The following is a 24,301-nucleotide window of genomic DNA, read 5'->3' on the forward strand; positions in this document are numbered from 1 at the left end:
TAAAACAAAATGTATGGGCTTCCTTCATTCTCCATTAAAAGCAACTGCCGATGTAATTTGGTTGTTTAACCAGCAGATCGATAATCACTTTGCGTGTCTCTCTTTTTTTTTTTATGGCTCTTAAACTGTCTGATTTCCAACTATGTGATCGGTTGTCTGCGTTAGACTTTCTCCAGTCAGTCGGCGTGACATCAGCAAATTAGAAATCACTTCTCGATGTCTTTTGCTTTCCTCAGTTTGTATCTTATTGAATTTCCCTCCTCCCTCTGGCGTTTTTTATACAAACCCCAGCTGAATGAAGATAACTTGCAACTTGTTCATCCACTTTGTAGATAAGATTTTGTACTTTAAGGCCCTCTGTGTTATTGGACAGTATCTTGAGGAGGTTGATAAGACAGATGAGAGGTCTTGGGGGGGTGACACAGTCCATCTGTGATGCTGATTGGATCTTACAATATCACAATCACACTCATCAGATGGGCCATTAGTTCCATCACGCAATGACTCATGTTAGCCTTAATCTAATAGCCCTGACATGACACCGCAGTCCCACTGCCTGTGTCACGCTCCCAACGCTGGTTTTAACCACCTCTCCCTCTCTGCAGATGCCTCTCCATAACACTCAACAGATGCTAATTAACTTACAGAGAACTATGATTACAGCAGCAGGAAATTGATTATTACTGGCTTCCCGCCGCACCACACCCTGCACTCCATTAATAGCCAGTGCATTAAAGATGGAACCTGTTGCTGGCAGGCTCATTTAAAGGCTTTCTGCTGTCAGCCGCAAGAGCGTCCATCATCACGAGGCTTTAAAGTGGAATTTCTGCACGAGTATGCAATGCCACTGTTCAGACATCCTCTCTGACCTTTAGCTCAGAGTACATATCCAGTTACATTCTCTGTTTATATAAATTCCAATAAATGCCCCTTTTGCCCCTCTAAGCACATAAACTAATATACTGACTTATAAACAAGTTCATTTGTATCTCTCACCGAGGCTTTGGCATTCTGCACTGAGCTGTTATTAACGCAGCAAGGGCTCACTGTCCTCTGGGTCAATTTAATATAACTCTTTCACAGCAGCAGCAGGAGTGGATCACTGCCTCTTTCAGATGTGCGGTGATAGAAAAGTGACCTTTAATGAAAGTGGGACCACCACTGGCGGATTGTTGTGAGTAAAAAAGGCCAAGTATCGTATCCTCACATGAACTGTAGTAATCTGATGATACCTCCCTTTCAGCACAGCTCATTTTAGAAACCAACATGTAGAAGCAAAACCTGCTTTGCTTTTTGAATACTTGACATTAATTTCTCCTTTTTTGAAGTGTAGGTCACATCAGTAGTTATTGTAGCAACCTATTCCTGTCCAACTCTATTGGATTCTTTACAGTGGTATTTTTTCATGAGAAACTGTTGATATAAGTTTGTTCCCAACACCACAAAAGCACAAAGCAATGTACATTCACCCTGCTGCATACAGCAGGATGTATAGGGCTCCCTTTTGTTACACATAAAAAAGAAAGAACCCTCAGCTGTGTCTGACTACTATACATTTTTGAAACATCCACGAAGACGAAAAATCTGCTTTTCCTTTTGAGTCTAAAGTGCAACTTGTTCCTCTTGTTTGTGTTATTAAGCCATATAAAGAGTTACATCATTATACTAGCAACATATTCCTGTCCAAGTCTACAGCATTCTTTGGGGTTGTAGTGTTTCCTTTTACCACAGAAAATCAATGATTTCTTTCTTTTCTTTTCTCTGGACCAGAAAAATAAAACTGTCTGCACCACAAACCAAATGTGTACATTTTCAGCAAAGTCAGATACAGTGGAAATCCAGGTGTCACATACATTTCCTGTCATCCAGAATTCATAGAATTAAAATTACATACGTAACTATCGATTGGAGTGATGTGAAAGCGGTTGGTAATTGAGAGCATGAAACTTAAATTAGGGCGTGGTCACTGTTTTTGGTCTAACTGGAACGTTCCTGGTTAAATAACAAGCGAATGCTGCGGCCATCTCCTGACTTGTTTCTGTATCTACATTTTACATAATGTTTAAGGCTAAATGCCCCAAAAAATCTTAAAACAAACAAGAAAAAGAGAGAGTTGCTGTCAGAGCTGTGAGGCAGGTGAGAGTGTAAGAGGTTTCTACTCCGCATTTGCATTAAAAAAGGCCCACAGACACCTGACTAATACAGGAAAGTAATGTTGTCTTCTTGGGAATAATCAAGTGTTGTTTTTTTCAAAGTTGTGATTCACAGGTGAAACGCTGCCAGAGAAAATAAAACCTTCTCAATCTGTTCTGCAAAGTCCGTCTTTGTTTTCAGCAGTGCTTTAAAGAATGACGTCGGAGCTTTTTTGGGATGTTAAACCAGTGGGAGATTCTGTAACTGTAACATTGCTAAACATGACCCAAGTGCAGAAAGTAGGAGCAAACACACACACACACACACACACACACACACACACACACACACACACAATGAGCTTCTGTAGGAGTTAGCATGAATAAATAACTAAACTTGCTGCAGTTATCAACCAATCTAAAACTCTCACCAACCAGGAATCTGATCAATAAGAGATATACATTGTACTGAGATGTTAGGCAATATGATGACCCTCAACAGTCAAGGCAGCATATCGTCCTATCACTCCCAACTAGTGGGGTTGTGCCCTGCCAGCACAAGACAGCCAAGCAAGCTTCCGAATCAGCACCATGGACAGCAACAAGATAGTTTGTCCCAGCTCCAAACTACATGCAGACATACAGCTCAACTCTAACTTTAACTGGGTTAAAACATGTTTTTGTGTGCGTGTTTAGATATTGAAAAAGTGACCTGTATGTGTGCTAAATGTTTTTGAGTATAGTGTTGATTGACACCCGTGTCCCACGATGCTTCTACAAAGAAAACAAAATACAACAAATTGTGGATGGTGTGACAGCGCCAGGAACATCTTGGAAAAACAACAAAATAAAGTATAAAGTGAGTCATAGCGAGCCACTGTGGCCAGCAGTGGCAATCATAAGAAAATGATGGGGAAGGGGGCTGGAGCCTAACCCAGCTGTCATTGGGCGAGAGGCGGGGTACACCCTGCACTGATCACCAGTCAATCACAGGGCTGACACACAGAGACAAACGACCTTTCACGCTCACACTCACACCTACAGGCAACTTTACCCTCAAATTCCACAGGATCTGTCTCCAGTGCTTTCCGTGTGCGCCACGACCTCCGGAGTCGATCGCGCCCATTCAAGTCAATGCTTGTGATTACACAGTACGCGCCCAGACCAGTGCTCCGCTGCGCTGCAGACCAGACACGCTTCCTGTGGGCGAGGACTCGCGCCATCTGACGGACCGGAACCGCGGCGCAGATGGAGTGCGCCAGACACGGATCCTGTGGGATTGAGGGGTGGAGTCACCAATGCACCTAACAAGCATGTCTTTGGACTGTGGGAAGGAAGCCAGAGTACCTGGAGGGAACCCACACATGCACAGGGAGAACATGCAAACAGAAAGGCTTACTACGTCTGAACCGGGATTCGAACTAAAAGCCTTCTAGCTGTGAGGCGACAGAGCTAACCACTGCACCACCGTGCAGCTCCACATCTAGAATCAATGTTTTTTTCTTTTTTAGTATTTAACAGTATTTCTTTAAATGGTTGCACAAACATTTTAATTTGTCCTTGTTAGGTTTATAAATGTTTCAATGTGTCAAAGTCACACTTTGATGAGGCAATATTCGACACATCTTATATAATTTCCTGATCTAAACAGTAAATTACATTAATGTTTCTATATGAACTGCAAAACCAGTGAACTATGGAGTTAATTATGTAGTGTATACTTTCTTGTATTAGTGATGTGATTTTTACCACAGTATTTCTTTTGCCCTAAGCTCCTACATGACCTTTCTGAATCTCAGATTGAATGAGTGGGCGGTATTGGATCTGCCTGCTCATGTGTCTGTTTGCTCAACTTTTCACATGCAATATCTCAGGTTCCACTGGCTGAAATTTTAATGCAACTTACAGAAATAACACCTCTTTACACCGCGTTCAAGCATTTTCCCTGTCAGTTACAGTGACTGACATATTGGTGTTGGGGGGGATTACAAATCAGAAGTGAAACTTTAATAAACATCCACTTATAACGTGCAGGTTTGACTGATGTGGAGTTAAGTGCACATACACAGCGTCACTGGCATTACAAATATACTTGACTTTGTGTCATATTGGACTTTTTTTCAACCATTTTGAATCCCTCTCCGTTAGCAAGGAACAGCGGCTGCTGCACATGCAGAATGATGCCAATGCTGCTTTTTACGCATTTCTCCGATCAATATCTTTATTATATATTTAATTTTGTTTGAAGTTTACCTCGAAATGTATCCAGACATTTTTATACAGTAAGTTAAGATTGGGGAAACAATCTGCACAATTATAACCACCAGAACAAGCTTGCAGATTTGAGTCTCTTTGCTGTTTCCTTTGGGACGTTTCCAAATTCACAACAGTCTGCAGCTGGTAGTTTAAAGAAAACAACTGGACAAATATTTGCATCTTCCTTGTCATCCTGCAACAGTCACTCATCCATAATGACATACAAACAAGCTTACTTAAGCCCTGCGGTGCATTAAGTTTGGGATGTAAGAGTTACCTTGCCCACACTGCGGCTGCAGCGTTCCTGCTGTCTGACATGTTCACTTTGTTATTCTTTTTTTGTTTCAATTCACTGAACAACTCTTCCACAAAATAGCTTCCTTTGTTAGTCTTTTTCAGGACACATTTCAAGCTTTCCTGCCCTCTTTTTGTGCTGCTGTGTGTCACTGTTGTGAAGGTTTAGTCTGCACACTGTACACAGGAGGATTATGTGCTTTTTCCTTGCTTGTCTCCCTGCTCTCACTCTAATCTGCTCCCCGACTGCCTCCCGCTCCGTCTCCCTCTCTCTGCTTAGCCCGTTGTTGCCATGCCACCACATCACACTGTAATCGTATGAAGCCTGATGGCCACCGTGATAAGAGTCTGCAGGCTGCAGGGAGACTGTTTATGTGCTGCCTGCAAGCCTCGGCGTTCACACTTGCTGAAATGATAATTGGCACTAAATGAGCAAAAAAGTGATGTTAAAAGGAGATTACGCGAAAGGAAAGCTTTCATCAGATTCAAAAGATTCATTGTACACTTTATATATCTTCGCTGCAGAGAACCTGGCCCTCCTCTAAAAGACCTTTAAAGGATGAATGGTATAATTTTCCTTTCGCTGATCTGCTCCTATTTTAATGTGCTGCTGATGATGTTTGCAGGTAATGAAAACTCAAACTCTGTTTACCTGTTGTCTTGATTAATTAAGTATAATACACATTTCACAGCACTAATGCTGCAACAGCACCGTTATGGCATACTCCCTCTGTTATTACAGTTGTGGAAGTGTTATTCCTCTAACAGAAATACATTTGTTATTTATAAACAGCAGCTTTATTGTAACAGCAACTACAGAAAGGTGGAGAAAAAAAGCTATTGGAAATATTTGGTGTACGGCTGTTATTCAATCAGCAGCTTTTATGTGAGGATTTGTGGTATGATTCTTTTAAAACTCAATGAATCACCGGCCCAGCCTATTTCATTTCAATAGAGCCTTAATGATTCTTCCGTCTTAACAAAAGCAAAAATAATTAATTATATATTTTCTAAATATATAAAATAGTGATATCACTGGCAGCAAGTATGTAGGTAGGTGACATGTAGCACATGACCAATATTGGATCTCTGGACCTATAAGGGAAAGATTTACCAGCAGACCTTTTCTATGTGGCTTGTGCACAGATTATGACTTAGAACTCAGAAGGCTACAAATCCCAGTCTGTTAGCTGTGATGCTATGCCACCCGTGCTGTAGACGGTGCTGAGAACAGTAAAAAACTATTTAATGACACCAGGGCCCTACTGTACACCCTACGCAAGGCGCCGCAGCGCACAGTGCAAGTGTCATTGCTATTTTCCACCCAACGCAGTCGTCATTTACACGCCCAGCGCCCACGTGTAAATAGCAACATACCTGCCTGCGGGTGCACCTGGCTCTTAAAGGGAATGAGAGCTGACACTCTGATTGGTTTGATGTTACGCCCAGGATACACTGATGAATAATCAGGGCACGCAAGCCAACCTCTTTGCGGCTTGCGCCTGACTTTGCGCCCAGATTGTGCGCAGCTTGACTAGCAAAAGTGTGTCGGAGGGCGCCGGTTAAGCTCAGCAGTTAAATCGGCGGCCATATACAGAGGCTATAGTGCGGCGGCCCTGGGTTCAACTCCCACCCTCGGCCCTTTGTCGCATGCATCCCCCACTCTCTTCCCCTGTTTCCAACACTGACCTCTCAATAAAGGCATGAAAGGCCAAAAAAATAATCTTCCAAAAAAAAAAAAAGGTGTGTCACAGGCCCTGAATCCCTTAGCAATATGCGATTCAGACCATGCGGCCATGAGGCAGTACAAGTATAATGGCACATTTGTGGACCTTTGAGCCTCAGGTGGATGCTGTCTGCAGAAAAGTCCGTCAACACTTAAATCGTAAGCTGCATAATTTAAATGTTGAACGTGTTTTTATGTAAATGTCTGTGAAGGTTCTCAGTCATCCAGGTCTTGGTAATTGTAAGCTTAATCCAAACTTGGTTGAAGTTTTTGAAGACGTTTCAGCTCTCATCTGAAAGGCTTCAGTTCTAATTGACTGGTGGACAGAGCTAGCAATATCAGCCTCTGTAGGTCATTAGTATGCTAATAGATGTGTAATCAAGGCTGACTCATTAACCTGAGCTGTTGACCTAGTATCACTGAGAGTCGTTAGTATCCTCTGGTGCTGATGGGTCGTTAGGCTCACATGATCCTGAGTGTGATCTCTGCTGTTTGAGCAGAGAATTCAACACTGCATTGTAAGTGGGTGTTAGGTGGTGTCTGAGGCCACCACCTCTGTTAAAGTCAAGCTGAAACGGCATTTCGAGAGTATCTAGCTTCCGTATCGTGACGTATTTCCGAGTGAAACAGGACGTGCAGGCGGGACATATCATTAGAGGGATTTGATTTGATCGTTGAGAAGTGGGCGTAGACAGACGTTCTCCACAGCGCAGTAGCTAGCTAACTGACCGAGCGCACTTGGCGCTCTGCGGCTAAATGTTGCAGATTGATTGGTTGAAATTGTTTGGTTCTAGCTTATGTGAGCACACAGGTTTTTTTTTTTTTACAGGAAGAAAAAATTATCGGATTTTGATATAAGAATATGAAGAAATTGATTTTCTGTATTTTTTTTGGCATATATTGTCAAATAGATGCACAATATTACCGAGGATGTGATCTAAAAGGATTATTATGACATTCTTCATTTCCCCTCGACTTTAAGGGATGGTTTTTCCAGCTTCCTTGACACCTTTTAAACCAGCTTCTTCTCTGGCAGGATGTGAACCTTGCTGTCTTCACAGGAGCGTCCTTTAAATGTCGGTGGACAGCTAAAACATTCATGAAAATGTTTTATTCTTATTTTATCAGATCTGTTCTCACAGTCTCTTTAATCTGCTTTTATGGGTCACCTCATTTATAAAACAGAAACAGGTTGCTGGGCATCGTCAACATGTGCTGCAAAATTGCAGTTACTAGAGGAATGATTTGACTGATGTGTGTATACTCAGAACTCTTAAAAAGGCCGAGTCAGTCATGGATGATAAAACCATCCGCTGTTTAAGGACTTGTTGTTGCTCCGTCTGGCTGCAGAAACATGCTGCCGCCATGCAGGACAAACAGGCTGAATACCTCCTTTGTTCCGACTGACATAGGCCTTTTAAATGCAACATTTAAGACATGTATTTATTGTCATTGCCCTTTTAACAAATTTAGTGTTTTTTTGGATGTCCAATATATGTTTTCTTTATTATTTATTTCTATTGTTTGTGTGATGGTTGTGTGGTCACGCTGGCTGTCCAACAAATTGCCCCACTGGGATATAAAAGATATCCCTTATCCTTGATCCCAAATCAGCCCTAAGCATTGTTTTTTGCACAATATGTTGGTAAAAAATACTTTATATCTGTAAGTCTGCAGGGAAATGAACAGGAAGTAATCACATCTGCAGATGCAACACTAAAGAGACATTTAAAGATTCCATTAAACACTGCTTCATCACAATCATCGTTTGTGCTCTTACTTTGAAACTCAGTCAGCACCAGCTTGAAACACAAGAAAAGCAAAGCCATACGGAAAACAGGCTAAAAAAAACGCAACAGAAAAATGTCTGTAATTCACAGCAACAGCTTGCTCAATAAAACACACATTTTATTATGAAGTATAGAGTCGTTTATCGCTTGGCTGCTGGCTGCTTTTGCAGTGTTTTTAATGTGAGATTTTTCTGTTGTCATAATTAGAAGTGAAAGACCATCAGGCTTCTGGTAGCAGGTTGTGCTGCGCGGAGGACAGAGGGCTGAAAATCTGGCCGCTACAAATTGATCCATGATTGAAGCTTAATTAACACAGAAAGCCTGTAAAAACCTGTTACAGTGTTTCTGGTGCCCAGCTAAGCTAGTTAGCTAATCTTGTTGGATACTTAGCAGGAGAATCATCAGTATTAGCACCATTATTAAATTAGCAGAAGAGAGGCACAATTTATTACTTTGGTGATTCATGCTTCAATATGTCATCTTCTCAGTGCAGTGAACCTGCTCTGTGTTTTTCCTCTTAGCGTCGAGACACTGTCGCTAAAACCTAAAGCCTTTTTGTTTCTCATCTAAATACATTTTAAATGAGCCGCCTGTGGCTTTGGTAAAAATTTCATGTGATTTTTTTACTTGTGCAGAGGCAGAGTTTCGTCAGAACGACAGTGCGTCTGGTTTAGGAGGCAGTGTTGTGCCTCCTGCCCTGCTCTGAGTCGCGTCTGGCAGTGCTGTGTTGTGCTGGGCAGGGCAGGGCTTGGCACTGTGCGCAGGGGGACAGATGGTCTTACATGTGATCTAGTTGGAGGTCCAGAGCCGTACTACCCCAGCAGGGCCCCTGGCAGCTGACAAGCCTGGCCCCGACATCCACAGTCCCTGGGTGGGACTCGGGCAGTGACTTCAACAGGACGGGCCACCCAGGTGTTAACCAGACAGGCCGGCTCTCTCGCTCTCTCTCTCTCTCTCTCTCTTCCAGCTGTTTCACCTTTCTGCTGCCACCGTCACAAACAGGAAAGCGCTCACACACAACCCTAAACAGATACCTATCATAATAAAACCATCATGCCAGGAATAATTCTCATCCATTTGCAGCAGCTGAGTGATCCAACAAGGCAGCTTTATTACAATAGCAGCGTGTAAAAGATACTTTAACATGAAATATAACAGCCGACAGACATTTTCAGACACTTTCAGCCCAGAAGCTTCGAGTCAGCTCAGGATACTGTTAATGTGTGTGTGGGCGGTTGTACCAAATAAGCTTTTTTAATGTGTCTGCTTTTGTGTGTGCCAGCATATCGGACGGATAAATGCGATGGATAGAGACAGGCTGCAGCCAAACCGCAGCGATGCCGCTTTTGTTGCTGCTTGTGTTATTCATGATGTCGCTGTTGATGAAGTTATCACAGCAACACCCCAATCCCGACCCACCGCCGTGCGACCTCTCCACGGCTTACGGCACCAGGAAAAATTCATCAAGTCATCATAGATCAAGTCACGCTGTCATGGATGGCATTGAAAAAGTAACAAGGGCGAGCTATGGAGTGCCTTGATACTGTGGCAGCGGCTGAAAAATGCATTTATTTTAGCCAACCTCCGCGACTCCGAGGCTTGCCGGCCTGATGCACTCCACGGTTAGTCAGCACTCCCCCCCGCTTTGCCAGCTCAGCTTTTATTCCCTGCCCTGGAAATTGAGTTTTGCTGGCCCTGTAATGTACTCAAAACTACATCTGCAACTGACTGATAAATCTACGCTTTGTTGCGCCTGACGGATGGCTGTGAAAATGAAAATTCACCACGGCATGTTGCTGTGTCAGGGGGAAGGTCACTTTAAATTTTCTCCCGCTCGCTGAGGAATCGGGGCTCAGGGTGAAGCCGAAATGACCGCTTTGTCTCACATTCGAGTGGTGAAGCTTAATATTTTTTAAGGCTTGTTCAGTTCACTGAGAAACCAGGTCTCTGTATTGTTTTGTTCCCCTTCTGCGTCTCCTCTCTGCCCGACTGAAAAAGCACCGCTCTCCTTACAATGTGTCAACAATATCTATTATTTGCCGAGGGAGAAAGGCTTTATATCAACAGAGCGGTAATTTTGTATGTGTGTGTCCTTACATACATAAGGGTGCAGCTCGGCCGGCTTGATAAATACCACGAGATGACAGATCTTTATTGCAGAGCGGCAGTCGGGGTTCTGACACTCCAAAGACCAATTTCAGACTGTTAACAAGGCCTGCAGCAGGAATACCTCACAGCAAAATGTCACAAGACCTCCCCTTTCCACACCTCCTTACTCCCCCTCTCTCCCGCTCCCTCGCTCAGCTCTCCCGTGGACATTCAACGAATTGTAGTTCCTCTCTTTCAATTTGTCGGCCATGTTTCCTCGCTCCACAATGCGCTGCCCCCCCCCGGGGGATCGTGGGGAGGCAGGAGCAGCGGCCCCGGCCAGGTCCGCAGAGAGCCGATAACCTTTCAGTGTTGCTTTAGCACGCTGTGTAAAGAACAATCAGTGCTTATCAGCATCGACTACAGGCGAATGCTAATTCAATGTCATGCAGTCAGACTGCGGAGGGAGAGCGGGAGCATCGCTGGTTTTCACTCTGACAGCTTCATGTCTCCAGCGACTTCTTGACTTTACTCACTCTAATCTATGTATTATACATTTTGTAATTACCACTTTGGAATTAACGATTTGTCTGCATGACTTCACATAACATAAAACTGAATATACTGTTGCAGTATTTAAGGGATATCATGTTTAACACCTCCGGTATCTCCATCCAAATATAAAAACTCATTTAGATAAGTTGTCTTCGCAGTATATTTTGCTCTGCTTTAGACTATATCATGGTGCAGCTGACTGATATCTGCCGAAAGGAAACAGTATTGCTGAAACAATGTCCAATGTAGCATAACAACTGCACAGAATGGAAAATGCCTCCATCCATCCATCCATTACATACCCACTCATCCTTGAGGTTCGCAGGGGGGCTGGATCCAATCCCAGCTCGGTGTACGGCACAAATGTGTGTTTTTCCGTGACACCTGTCTTACTCTGTAGGTTCATGTCTCCCCCTGAGACCAAAAATATATGTAAAATTTAGCATTGATGCGTCGTGAACTGCAATGTCCCCGTTTGCATCCGATCAGGGACCTTTGTTGCATTTTATTCCTCATCTTTCTCTCTCTTTCTTTCCCCATTTCCTGTCAATTCTTTAACGTGACTATTTCAATAAGGAGAGACTTTTTTACAAGTTGAGAAAAGAATGAGAGCAATGTCTTTGGCAATTAGACATTGTGACGTCTTCATGAATTTAAAAGGGGTTGTGCGGTCGAGAGCAGGATAGGATACCCTCCCCGACGGAGTCCAGGTGGTGGTGTTGGAGGACGGATTGATGCAGGATGTGATGAGGAGTGGACTTCTTAAGAGCTGTACCTGAACACTGAAGAATTGCATTGGAGATGCAATTGGTGATTGTGATTGGGGTGGAGGAGGGTCGCAACGATCCACACTGAAATGACAAACTGACAGCAGCAAAGAGGAGACCAGATTTAAAGTTCGACTGCAGCAGGATGATTGGCTGATTAAGGTCGAGGCTAAATCTGATTTGTAAAATACTTAAAGGATTAAATCTGCTGATCAGAGAAGCAGGAAGAGAAAGAGAGGGATATGAATGATGAATGGATGATATGAAACAGTCTTCCTGCTTGAACTTAAGCTGAGCTTCATTTAGTTTTATAAAATAAAAAAGTTCCCAAAATAAGTTTAAAAAATAAACATCTAGCAGCATCTTCCTGCACTCAAAGTTGAGATGTTGTAATCACAATTTACAACACCTTTAAATGGCCAATTTGCAGATTTTCAACCTCAGTCATATCATGCTTTTATGGGGAGCTAATGCCATTGTGGTAGGAGAAAAAAATGCAATGAATAAAATGCAGACTACATAAAATGTGTCATCTGGCGGAGGCCAGGGAGCTTGCTAAACTACACTTCCTTAATCTTACCCGTCTCCGATGTCGTGTCTCAAAATCGTCAGGTGTGAAATGTAGACTGCAGAGCTGAAGATTTTTTAGACAAGCCACCGGTATATTCTCGTCGTATTTCAGATTCTGTACCGCTCTTAGCCGTTTCCTGCATGGAAAATGCATGCTGGATGTTGTAGGAATGTAGAATGGGCGAAATTACCAGCTGATTGTACGACTTTCTCCACAGCTATGACGCCAATTTCAAATATCATTGCTTCTATTGATTACACCAGCTTTGACTGACTGGCTTTTGCAGTGAATTGCTCCTTTAAGTATTACATATGATGCATATATGAACATAAGATGCATGCAAGAATAAAAACATGATCATCTTAGATTGTAGCGTAGTATTGCATGCCATCATCACAAATTATCTGCAAACTCAGAGCAGCCTTTGTTACAGTACCACTCTTCTTTTGCACATATTATAATTCTGTTTACTGCTCAGTTTTTGGAGAGAAATTCTTCTCCACTTGACAGAAAAGCGACCAGGCCTTTTTCAGCCAGTGTTGTGAAACTTTGCTCTTGCCATTCCAACTATGTACTGTAGCTCTCTTGTAGTGCGCAAAGAGATTCCCAAGATTGTTGTTGTTGATACACCATATGTCAGAGCTGTCCTTCAGGTTGAGGATCTATAAGCGAAACTATGTGCGGTTTTGTCCGCTGTGTCCAAGACAACAGAAATCCAACAACAAATGTCTTGTTACCAACATTTTCTCTAAAATGATCTAAAACACCCGTTTAGTAGTAAAATTCTGAGTACCAAAATGTCAGAAGGAACTCTTTTCATGCCGCTGCAGTGAAAGCTTGCATTAGCGGGAGAGTAATTTATGGACTGCCAGCTGGTCTGTAAAGGTTACTACCACAGGCGATCCAGACATGGAAGTTCAACTTGAAGCTCATTAAAATACTACAGACTTGTAGACACAGCAAGATAAGAAGATGTTTTCCTGTCTGGTGAGCATAATAAGGACAGTTTAGTTGCTTGTTCCAGAAAAAGTTGACATTTTGAAGCCTCTCTCTCTGGTTCTGTGAATCCGTCTAATTTGCCTCTCTGCCGTCTTGTCTTCTTGCCCTGGCAGCGAGGATCGTGAGGAGCCGTCAGTGGTGTGAGATGGCTCCCTGCCTGGAGGGGGAGGTCTGCAGCCTCCTGTTCAACCGATCCGGATGGACCTGCACCAAGGGGAGCGGTCGCATCAAGACCGTCACGGTAAGTTGCAAGATATGATGTTAATATGCGCCATATGCACTTAACAGAATCATGCCTACTCTTTCAGCATCTGTGACTCCGGCAGCTTAAGTGAAGCTACAGCCCGGGGCAGGAGGCAGCACAGTTCAGTTAAACAGCAGGTCAGCTCACAGGCTTCAAAGTCTGCAGTGATGCTGAATCACAAAGAGTAGGAAACGAATGCTGACCTGCTGTCTGTGCTCGCTCATATAATCATTGTTACTAACAAACCTCTGATATTACTCTGTTGGTTTTTTGTAGCAAGGGCAGCTGGATGAGCTCTGCAGTGCAAATATAACAGGAGTATTGCATACCAAGCTATCCTGCTTTTGACCAGGAAGAATATTCTACCAGGAAACCTAAATTCTTAGGCTGGGGATATTCTTGCATTTAACTACGTCGCATGATCGGAGCATCAGTTGTGCACGTCCTCAGGAACTACAGGAACGAAAGATGCAGTATGCACTGTAGGTGCAGTGTAGAGGCAGAGGCGATGTGATGGGGTCAACACAGCGGCAGGGACAACAATGGCAGAAAGTTTTGAAGATGATAGACCTTAGAGACCAAGTCCACAATTATCCACATCTGTACGACGTGTCATTGCCACTTCACAGCGACAAACATGCCTGTCAAAACAGTACAAAACAGAGTACGGGGCCGTGACGTCCGTGCACAGAGGAACATGTTGGAGAAAGGAGCGGGGACGGGGACGACGGTGTGTTCTGTCCACGGGTCATCAGTCGCCTGAGCTGGGCACCTGTCACCGGGCCACCGAGAGTTCAGAACAAACATAATAGAACTAACCTCCTCGATCGTCGCCATGTCTGTTGATTACATCCCGCACATACTGTAGTTGCATACAGCCTGAGCTCTCTGGTGTGCACTCTAGAGGTATCCTGCAGTTACAAGCGTAGTGCATAGCCAAGTATCTGAACAATTACGTTCACGACGCAGCCGGTTGTGTACGCGAACACGAGGTTAGAAAGCAGGTGTATCTCGGCCTTACCGTACCAGCTTAAACACACCAGAAACAAACTCAGATATGGTGTCTCCTCCGATGAAAGCATGAAACTTGGTTACTTTTTACCCTGAACATTTTCAGAAATTTAGTGGGCATACCTTTATTTTTTTGGGGGGGGGGGTTGCCTTTTTTTATAGGACAGCTGAGGAGAGACTTGATATGTGGGGAGTAGAGAGTGGGGGTGGCGACATGCACCAAATGGTCACAGACTGGGAGTGGAACCTGCGATCGAGTTGAAAGTGCGTCGAGGATTGTAGTCTCGAGTCACGGGGGTTAGGGGTTAGGGTTAGGGGTTAAACCAGTGCCCCTGTTTGCTGTATCTTACATTCCATGTGTGTATTTATTTTCCTGGCGCACACACAAATGCACCAAACACTAACTGGGCTCATCATACTCATACGAGAACATTTTTCGTTTTGAATCATCTGTCCCATTAGACTCTCTGTTGATTCACCTGTGTAGTGAAGTTATCAGAAGTTTTACCTTGAACATTTACAGCAAAGCTCCTGACTCATGCTGCAAAGTGTGGATTCAAATACGAATCTGAGCAGACGATTAAATAATTCTCTCAAATAAAAGATCACGGGTTTCAGATATCAGCGTGCTGCTGAGATCTATAAATAACAATAGCTGACAGTCTATGACCTCTCCCTGACTTTGTGAGAGATGTAAATGAACACAAAACATGTTAAATATTTAAAGCCTTCAATATGGTGTCATCTGGTCCTCTGTAGGCTGCTCTGCTCTCACAGTGCAACATGCTCGCAGAGCCTCAGAGCTGCAGAGCTGCTGACTGAGGCTTCATTTGTGATTACAGCTTATGTGATTCAGCAGTGAAACAATACAGAGGAAACACGAAGCCATCACACAGCCTCACTCTACATGAGGGTTGGCTTTTAGCACTTTGTATCCTCATAAAGCAAGTATCATTATAAAAAGTGTTTGAAAGCCAGGAGTGAAAATAGGCTCTATAGGCGCCTACAGACGGGCCAACTATACTGCTCCCCTGGTCAGCGGCTGAGTCGCCATGGATACAGGTCTTTGTGGTTCACACTTGGCAATTTCTCAGTATGCAACTTTATGCTCAAAGGAAATGGATGTTTGTTCTTTTATATACAGAGCAGGATCTTAGCAGGTGGCGTTTCCATCTTTAGTGAGGTGGTGTTGATAGCTTAACAGTGTTCGATTGTTCTATGGACTCAGTTATATTTCCTCCACACTAACACTAACACCAGTTTTATCTCTATCTCTATGTATATCGGTGTGTTTGCCTTCATCTGAGCGTCGAATTGTTTCTTTTTCTTTGGATTTTCACTTATTGTTGAAGCTGTATCTGTAGTCATCGATCTTTTCTTTGTTTGTTCAGCCATAGTAGATTACTGTTTACTCGCAACACATGCAGAGAGCAGAAAAGCAGCCGCTTAGCTCCGCCTACCCTCTCTGGCAGACCAACCACTGCTGGCTGATGGAAAACGCGTCACTAACTGGGCGCCGCTTGTGATTTTTTCCATGAAAGTCGCCACAGACACCCAGTCTGTAATACTGCAAATGCAAAGGCTTTCATCAGTGGGCCATAGGCTCAATCACTATTGTTTTACCTCATTCAGCGATAGAAAGAGACTTAACAGACATTTATTTAAATGAAAATATTTGTGATTATCATTTTAAGTTTTTCAAATTTGGCTTGAATTTTCTCTGTTTTGTGTTTTCTCCTGCAGCCTCTGGTTTCTTTATCTCTGAAAGCAGATACAAAACATTTAGACACAAAAATTTACAAAACTGTACCATATAAAGAAATATATATTTCCTTAAAGGACTAGATCCCCTAAATTAGTCAAAGGAAAATATGCACATATTTCACTTCATATCTATCAATCATATATTGTGCCTCTTTCTGCAGATGTTCTCTGTTTCTCTGGGCTGCAGAGACACAGAGAACATCTGTTGGAAGTTGGTGGCCCTGAAGAACTGCATGTTGTTTCAGCTCGTATTTGTTGTCTTCTCCATCGCTTGTGTTGAAACTTTGCTTTGAACAGCAAGACGACATGTATAAATATGACAGCAGAACAGTTAACAGATGAGGAATCATTTTGCAGTCAGTTAATCAGTTGTATTTATTCACGCTGGAGTATCCGAAGGAACTGCAGCAGAGAGAGGCCGATGCCGAGGCTGCAGCTGCTCGTGCGTTTGCATCCTGGAACATGTAGGCACTGCTGGCACAGCTTCACAAGCAGGAGAACGCAGCTTTCACTGTCAACACACTGAGGAATGTAGTGCTTCAAATGACTACATTTACCATCATTACTAATTTGACATCCACAAAAACATGGCGAAAATTTCCCTTAAATCCTTAAATATTGTGACCTAGATGTGGACTGAAACAGGCGTGGATCATTCTACAGTTGAAACATTAAATTGTCTTTCTAATAGAGACGTGGAGGACGCATATGAAAGGAAAAGGCTCAGATGTGCAGATTTGGCAGCTGTAGCTGAACAGCGAGGATGGAAGTTTAGGGTTTGTCCAGTAGAAGTGGGATGTAGAGGGTTCATAGTGCGTGGACAGATTCGGCTAAAGGCACAGTGGTAAAGGAGATGTCAGACGAAGCAGTTTGAACAAGTCAGTGGATTTGAGGGAGAAATTATGTCAGTTGTGGGCAAAAACAAATGTAATAGTAATCCTCCTTATATGCCGTTCCTTTATAATGTTGGCACCAGGAATAGTTGCATTTATGACATAAGGATTTGACAGCACAAAGTTTTGATGGCCGTGAGTGCTAGCAGAGAGGGGGGTGGTTCTGGGACGCCAGAGCTAACTATTGAGTCTCCCCGAGGTGTCGTGGGCCTAACTTGACGAAACACCGGTGAAGCGAGGTGCCCAGTTGATTATCCCGAAGCTTTGTCAGGTATGTCCTCAAGAGGAGAAGAAAACTACTTGTAAATGCTCGTTTGTTCAATGGAGGTCGGATCGAGCATTTCTGATGCATTCGAGAAAGTCTGGAAATCTGAACGGCTTTTGTGACACAGCGTCAGTTGTTAGCGGTTAGCATGCAGATGTTAACATGCAGCTAAATCATTGTCAGATAGTCGCTGATGGGAGCAGGGATGTCATTTCGGCACATGGTGTTCCGCTTGCTTTTGCTATCTACATGTGAGACTGATTTTCCCTGCATACGCCGCAGCCTGCTGGTACGTGATTGGTCCATATTACTCTGACTACAAGCGTTCTACAAACGTAAACAAGAACACTGAAATCCACGTCCCTGCCTACAGATTCTATGTTTCTATGTAGAATCTGTAGATCATACGTTTTGGGATGAGGGCACAAGGGGAAGTGTTTCTTACTGAGCGCTTACCCTTAGAGCACAAGTATCTTGGCTTTCATTCAAAAAAACTTCAACCTCTACAGTTGGTCTGGCCATATTACAAAGTGTAAGGATCTCACAGCCTTCCCATTGTTCTTGATGATGCCTCATGTTATTGCCTGTATCCCCGTTTGTCTTGTTAAAAGTTCAGTTTTTGTATTCAAAGCTATAAAAACTTAGATCTAGGTATTTTACCCCGTTGGTGTATCCCACCACACAGCAGCGTTTCTGCATTTTTCTCTCGTTTGCTAGCAGATGAAAGAGAAGAGGAGGCACCTTCAAGCAATATAAAGTCAGTGGAGACCCATGAATCTTTTTCTCCTGCAGTGGGGGCGGGACCATAGACTGTATAAATAATGGACGTAGTCTCAGTGACGTCACCCATTTGTTTCTGAAGAAGCGTTTTGAAGCCTGGGTGTTGCCATATTGGAAATGCCAGAGCCGGCTAATCCAGAGACGAATCACGGCTACGAAGCTAGGCTATATGCTCCTCAGCGTAGCTAGCGGTTATTAGACTGCAGGTGTTTAGTTATCAGAGTAAAGAAGTAGAGAGAGCGGCGACCCGACACGTAATGGGAAATGTAAAATAACCGCTTCTCATCATTACGGTCCGCTGTAATCTCTCCGGGGAAATGCCGAAAACTCCTTTTTTACTGGCCGACGATTAAATAAATGTTTGATAAACACTGAACAGGCTAACAAGCAGCTAAAGCGAGCACAGTGTACCTGCTACTTAGTGCTACAAAATATATCAATACAATAACACTAGCATTTAACTCAGCGAAAAGCTGGAGCTCAGACTTCTTGCACGGCCATAAAGTTCCATAAATCCCACAGAGAGACAGATTATTTGTCCCTCCAGAGGCTCCAACAACACAAACAGGTGAAGTTAAGTTCAGTGTTTGTGTGTCTGTGTTAACGTCTAGCAGACAGCCAGCAGGGTCCACCTGTCAATCAAGTGAGCCGAGCCCTATAATTTAAGGCTTAATATAATTATAACGGGTGTGTTGGCCAAACAATAAAATTAGCTATTTATAACAAAACCGTTTTTGTACCAGGCTGTAAACATGTTTATTTCTGCTGTAAAAAAAATGGCATTTTCCCATCTGGACGTATGTTTTCTGGAGCCTCAAGTGGCCACTCGAGGAAGTGCATTTTTCATCACCGGAGGTTGCCGCTCGGGCGGGACTGGATCGTGATCTGTTCCTAAAGATATGGCCACACTAGTTCTTAACAACCTCAAACATACAGTACACATGACATCTTTTTGTCTCCTATGCCGCACAGCCTATTTATAGACTAAAAGAGTATTTGAGTAATTTTCTACCTCTGTTTCAATAAAGTGAATAAATCTGTTCATACAGAAGCCAAAGCACTGGATATCTGCCTCGGGCGACGGACGTCAAAATAAAGAGAGAGGGAGGAAAGGCAAGAAGCAGAGCGATGTAACTTACAGAGACAGAGCGAGTGAAACAGCACAATACAGCATGTTGATGTCAGCAAGAGATGACAGGGTGGACAGACCAGGAGAGACTGCTGATCACCGTCAGGTACATCAGGTCAAAGGTCAACCTGTGACTGGCTCTGTTGCTTTTCACTCTCTCTCTCTCTCTCTTTTATCCGTCTCACTCGCTGTCTCTTTATCTCTCTCTCTCGCTCCTCCGCCTCCACCGTCCAGCCGCCCTGGGCAGCTGCGTCACATTTCACGCACGCATTCCCACCGTGCCGTAATCTACCCTGACAGCACACTTAGGTTAGTGTTTTGCTTTTGTACATACATTTAGAGAAAATGCAGATTATGTTCCACTTTATATTCTCAATTAGCCGCTGCGGAGGAGAGTTTTATTGCAGAAGTTAATCACAAGTGATGCTGGTGTTGCTTTGCGGGGGCAGCGGATAGGGAGGATTTGGCAGCAGAAGAGAGGAGGTATCCAGGGGTATTTGTTGTAAGACCTGAAATGGGAGGAAAGCACATTCTGGAAGATAAATGGAAATGAGAAATCTATAAAGAGGATTGATCAGGCTGGAGTGTGGAGAGAGGGATGAGAGAAAGAGAAAGGGAGCAGGCTGCCGCTCGGCCACTGGCCAAACCCCGTCTGTCCACATCTGTGTGCAAGTATCTGTGAGGAAGAGAGAGTGTGCAGAGAGGGAGTTTAACTCCTGAGTGTCTCTGTCTTCATGTGTTTATAATCACATTACATAGGATAGCTCTGTGTGAAAACGTGGGTTTCTAAAGCTGACAATGGCTGCATTATTCATCCTGTGCTGTGCAGGCCTGTCGTGGGAGTTAGCCACTAAAATAAAGTGACAAATGTACCTGATGGAGTCAGATCATGCTTATATTAAAACATATATTAGACTGCTTATATAACTAAAACATACAGGGCAGAGAATGGATAACTTTTTATAAATCCAGTGCTATATATTAAAAGGCAACACGTACCTGAGATCTGTGTTCTGTCAGCTAAGAACGAACATTGACTTCCTGTTTGAGTGGCAGCTTAATTAATGCTCATAATGTGTACTCTAGCCGCAACCTGACAAAAAGCTGAGCAGCACAAGATATGAAGTTTTGATTAAATTATTCTGACAGACTGAAAAAAAACACACCCACAGACTTTCACACACTTTAACAAGCTAATTCAGACTTATGAGGTTCAAATGTTCAACCCTTATTCCACTAAAGATGAGTGGATTTAAGGGCCTGATGTCTTTTGGTGCTTTATTCTAGCATTCAGTTTTTTAAGGACTTGGTTAATGATTTATAATTATATATAATGGTTTTATGTCTCTATTTAAATAAGCCTAACCAATGTACAGGGACCCAGGGGACTCCAATCAAATGCACCCTTTTCTGCCTTTATGCATTTTTTATATATGGAACTATTTCTTGAGGGTTTCTTTAATTCATTTAAGTATCACTTTTACACAATCTGATTTTGCAAAATATGCAGATCAACAATAACCTTTTTTATTACATATGACATAAAATATATAAATATATTTTTGTGAGAGGAAATCAGCAGTTAGAAGTTGCTTATGCAACATTTCCTTTTTGTAACTTGTCGTTTAAGGTGGAACGACAGATTTACTTGTACATTTCACTCAAGCTGTGTTGTGTGACTAAATAAAATATATGCATCTTCCTCTGGGGAGCAGATGTCGACTTGTGTTTTTCAGATGTAGCACGCTTGTGTTTGGTTAATCTTTTTTGCATTAGTGTTTACATTTTACTTTAGTATTTTGGGGCTTTTGCCTGTATTTGATAGGATAGCTGAAGAGAGACAGGAAACGTGGGGAGCAGAGAGTTGGGATGATCGGCAGACGGAGAGTCAAGCCAACGATCAGTGCGTCGAGGAATGTAGCCTCTGAACACGGGGCGCCTGCTGTACCAACTGAGCAAAACCAACGCCCCATTTTACATTTTAATATTGAGCACAGTTGGCATGAGAAAAAGCAGTAGTCGAGCTTGACATGGAGATCTAGCATGGAGATTACAATGTAACATGGTTTGGACCCCTATGGCTCTTGGTTTGAGTCCCTGATTTTGTGGACCTGCCAATATTTTCCTCCTGCGTCTCTGTGAGGCTGCACTTTCTCTTTGACTAACTCTGGCCTATATGTTAGAAACTAATGGCTGAGTTTCCAGGGAACTGGAAGTGGATATCCAGAGTCCCTTAAGGAAGAGTTTTATTCTGTCGTCGACCCCCTGACCTTTCTTCGAGTACAGCTATCAGGCAATGTAAACAAAAAATGGGCGTTATTGAACGTTTTTGTTCTACCTCAGGAAAGTATCTTAAAGTTTTCAAGTTATACAACACTTGTTGCTAGGAGGGCCTTTTACTTTTTTTTTTCTTAATTTAAAGCAATAATCTTGAAGATTAGACCTCTATCGCGAATGAGGTAACACAATGGTGATTGAGCCTGTAGCCCACTGATGTTGGCGGACATTGGCGGATAAGAATCACAAGCGGAGCCCAGTTAGTGACACGTTTTTATCACCCATCAGTGGTTGGTCTGCCAGAGAGGGTAGGCGGAGAGTTACAACCGGAGCCAACCGTGGACGTCACATATGCAACACTGTCTGGATATCTGGGGAGTGTGCTCCCGCAATTACCATTTATCGCCATAGGTGCCGCCAAAGAGAACTAGCTGTCAACTAGCTGCTAATAATGCTAATGTCCTAATGTAAATACTGAGTATTCTCAAAATGCATTACTTTCACAGACTGCTAGTACAAAAGGAAGTATTGAAGTATGAACAAGTACGAATTTGAAAAGGACTGGTTTTATTCATAATATTCAAACAAAAAGCATTTTATGCCACCACCCTGGCCGTCGCACTGTTCAAATATAAACTTAAGAAATAAAGTGGAGGTTATACAGTGATGCTAATTTTAAGGTTATATGTCTTAAAAAGAATCACATATATCAAAATTTTTAGGCGTCTGTCATGTGTCATCATCAAATCTGACAGCGCAACGTCAAAAAACGGTTCTCCTCCTCTCGTCCTTTGAGGTAGTTAGACGTTTCTGCCAACCGCTAACTCTTTATTAAAACGGCTTGCGCAATTAAAATTTTCATGAATATGAATAAGTAATTATTGTGTCAATAGATTAGGCTTTCAATGTTTCCCCCATTGTTGTCAAGAACGGCTCGCTTTAAAAAATAAACCTAAAACAAAGCATGCAGAGCGTGCTACGACAGAAGCCCCCCTACCTTCAAAGCGCGCCGACAGTCAAACAATCCTTGAAAACTTTGCAAGCTTGAAAGGCTCGAAAGATAAAAGAAAAAGTCCTTTGTTTTAATTTTGGTGCAGTGTGTTAAACGGTTAATTAGATCATTTTTATGCAAATAATAATGACTTTTTTTGTTCTTGTCTACTGGGAAAACCTCATCAAACAGCATGAAACTGAAAAAAATCAAAGCTGCATATTTAAAAGAAACTTGTGTGGAATAATTTTATCTTTTAGTTCAGGGGAAGGTCTTTTGATATGTAAGTCCGACCAGTTCCACGATATGACTGTGGAATATTATAACTACATAAAACAATCTGATAATTACTAAAGTTACATAGTCTAACTTAACCACACATGTTGACACCTTTACCTGCTCCTGAAACCCATCCGAAACACATCCCCATCACCGTCCTCTCTGCAGCCCGCCCTGCTGTGTGTGCAGCTCGTGGTGGCACTGCCAGGTCACACACTCCAGCCTAACCTGCTAATGGAGTTTGCATATGCAGCTCGCTCTCCTCTGCCAGCTAGCCATTAATATGAATCACTCTCTGGAGGCTCCCCCAAACAAGCTGGCAATTTGTCTTCACTAGTGAGCCGCTGAAAGGTCTACATATGATATTCTCCGAGGTGGCGAACGCATTTCTGAAGGGGTGGGGCGAGGTGGTGTGAGGTCGGTTTCATACACTTGACAGAGGGGAGGGTGTGGATTTGAATTGCAAGGTTGCACAGGTGTGTGGTTGTGTGTTGGGCGTGTGCGGATGCGAGGGAGGTGGAAGCGGCTGTCAGGTGGAAAATTAACACGAGAGACGGACTGAATTCAGGACAGTAAAATGATTTTCCTCCTTTCAGGCGAGCAAGACGGGCTGTGAGATTGCATCACTTTCTCCGTGCTTGGTGAGAGCTCTGTTGAGAGCACTACTGAGCTCTATTATCAGCCCGTGCTAATCAAGTGATGGGCTCAAACTGAAACTATGCTTCATCATTGCGTGATAAGACTGCACTATTTTCCCCAATATTACGTGCGGTGCTGCAGGGAGCTTAAATAATGAAATGTAAGCACTTGAAACTCTTATTTGATCATATTCAGACTGCGGTTTCACGTGTTCTCCGTCCCTCAGACAATACCCGACAGTAGCTGGGATGAAAAAAAATCTTCCTGCACCCACACAACAAATGCCACCGCTCTGCTAGTGTGTGGCCTGCAGAGAAACAGCACAGTTGCTGTCGGGCGTTTTTGCCAAACGAAGGAGAGTTGCAAAATGAACAGCGTACACACACACACACACACACACACACACACGCACGCAGCACGACCCAGTAGGTCAGAGAGGCTTGCATCATATTTTTTAGCATTTTCCTTTTCTTCTCTGCTCTGGTGGCCCTCCTCCAGCTATGCGCTCTTTGTTCCAGCGTCAGCCAGGGCGGAGAGCTAGCGGAGTGTGTGTAGTGCTGCCAGTGCTGCTGTAAACATGAAGTCATCATGAACACTTAGCTCGGCAGGCTCTCTGAAAGGACGCCATCCAACACGGGATTGATTTGTGCAGGTAAAAAAAGAGGTAAAAGGTGTAGCATTATGAGGAACGGAGAAAAAGGAAACAGGTGCTTGTATAGAAAATGTCACAAATGCCATTCAGACCGAGGAACACATTGAAGCGGCTCCTCTGCAGTTATAAAGCACTTATTTAATTCTCACGTCTTATGAAAGAGGTGAGAAAATGACACAGTGTCGTTATGTAACACTAA

At 43.2% G+C, this 24,301-nt stretch overlaps 1 protein-coding gene across 2 annotated transcripts in view; it reads left to right on the plus strand.

The window, feature by feature from the left end:
* Nucleotides 1-24,301, plus strand: part of tafa5l (TAFA chemokine like family member 5, like) — a 62,023-nt gene that overhangs the window by 21,958 nt on the left and 15,764 nt on the right. For both annotated transcript variants that reach the window (XM_069659366.1, XM_069659365.1), the window contains exon 3: nt 13,292-13,419. In XM_069659366.1, the coding sequence (XP_069515467.1) occupies nt 13,292-13,419 (128 nt within the window). The remainder of the gene's footprint in view (nt 1-13,291; nt 13,420-24,301) is intronic.

Source organism: Semicossyphus pulcher, unplaced genomic scaffold (genome assembly GCF_022749685.1).
Source record: "Semicossyphus pulcher isolate SPU_LCO1_2020_fin unplaced genomic scaffold, fSemPul1.0.p SCAF_13, whole genome shotgun sequence".
In the NCBI taxonomy this organism is placed as follows: domain Eukaryota; kingdom Metazoa; phylum Chordata; class Actinopteri; order Labriformes; family Labridae; genus Semicossyphus; species Semicossyphus pulcher.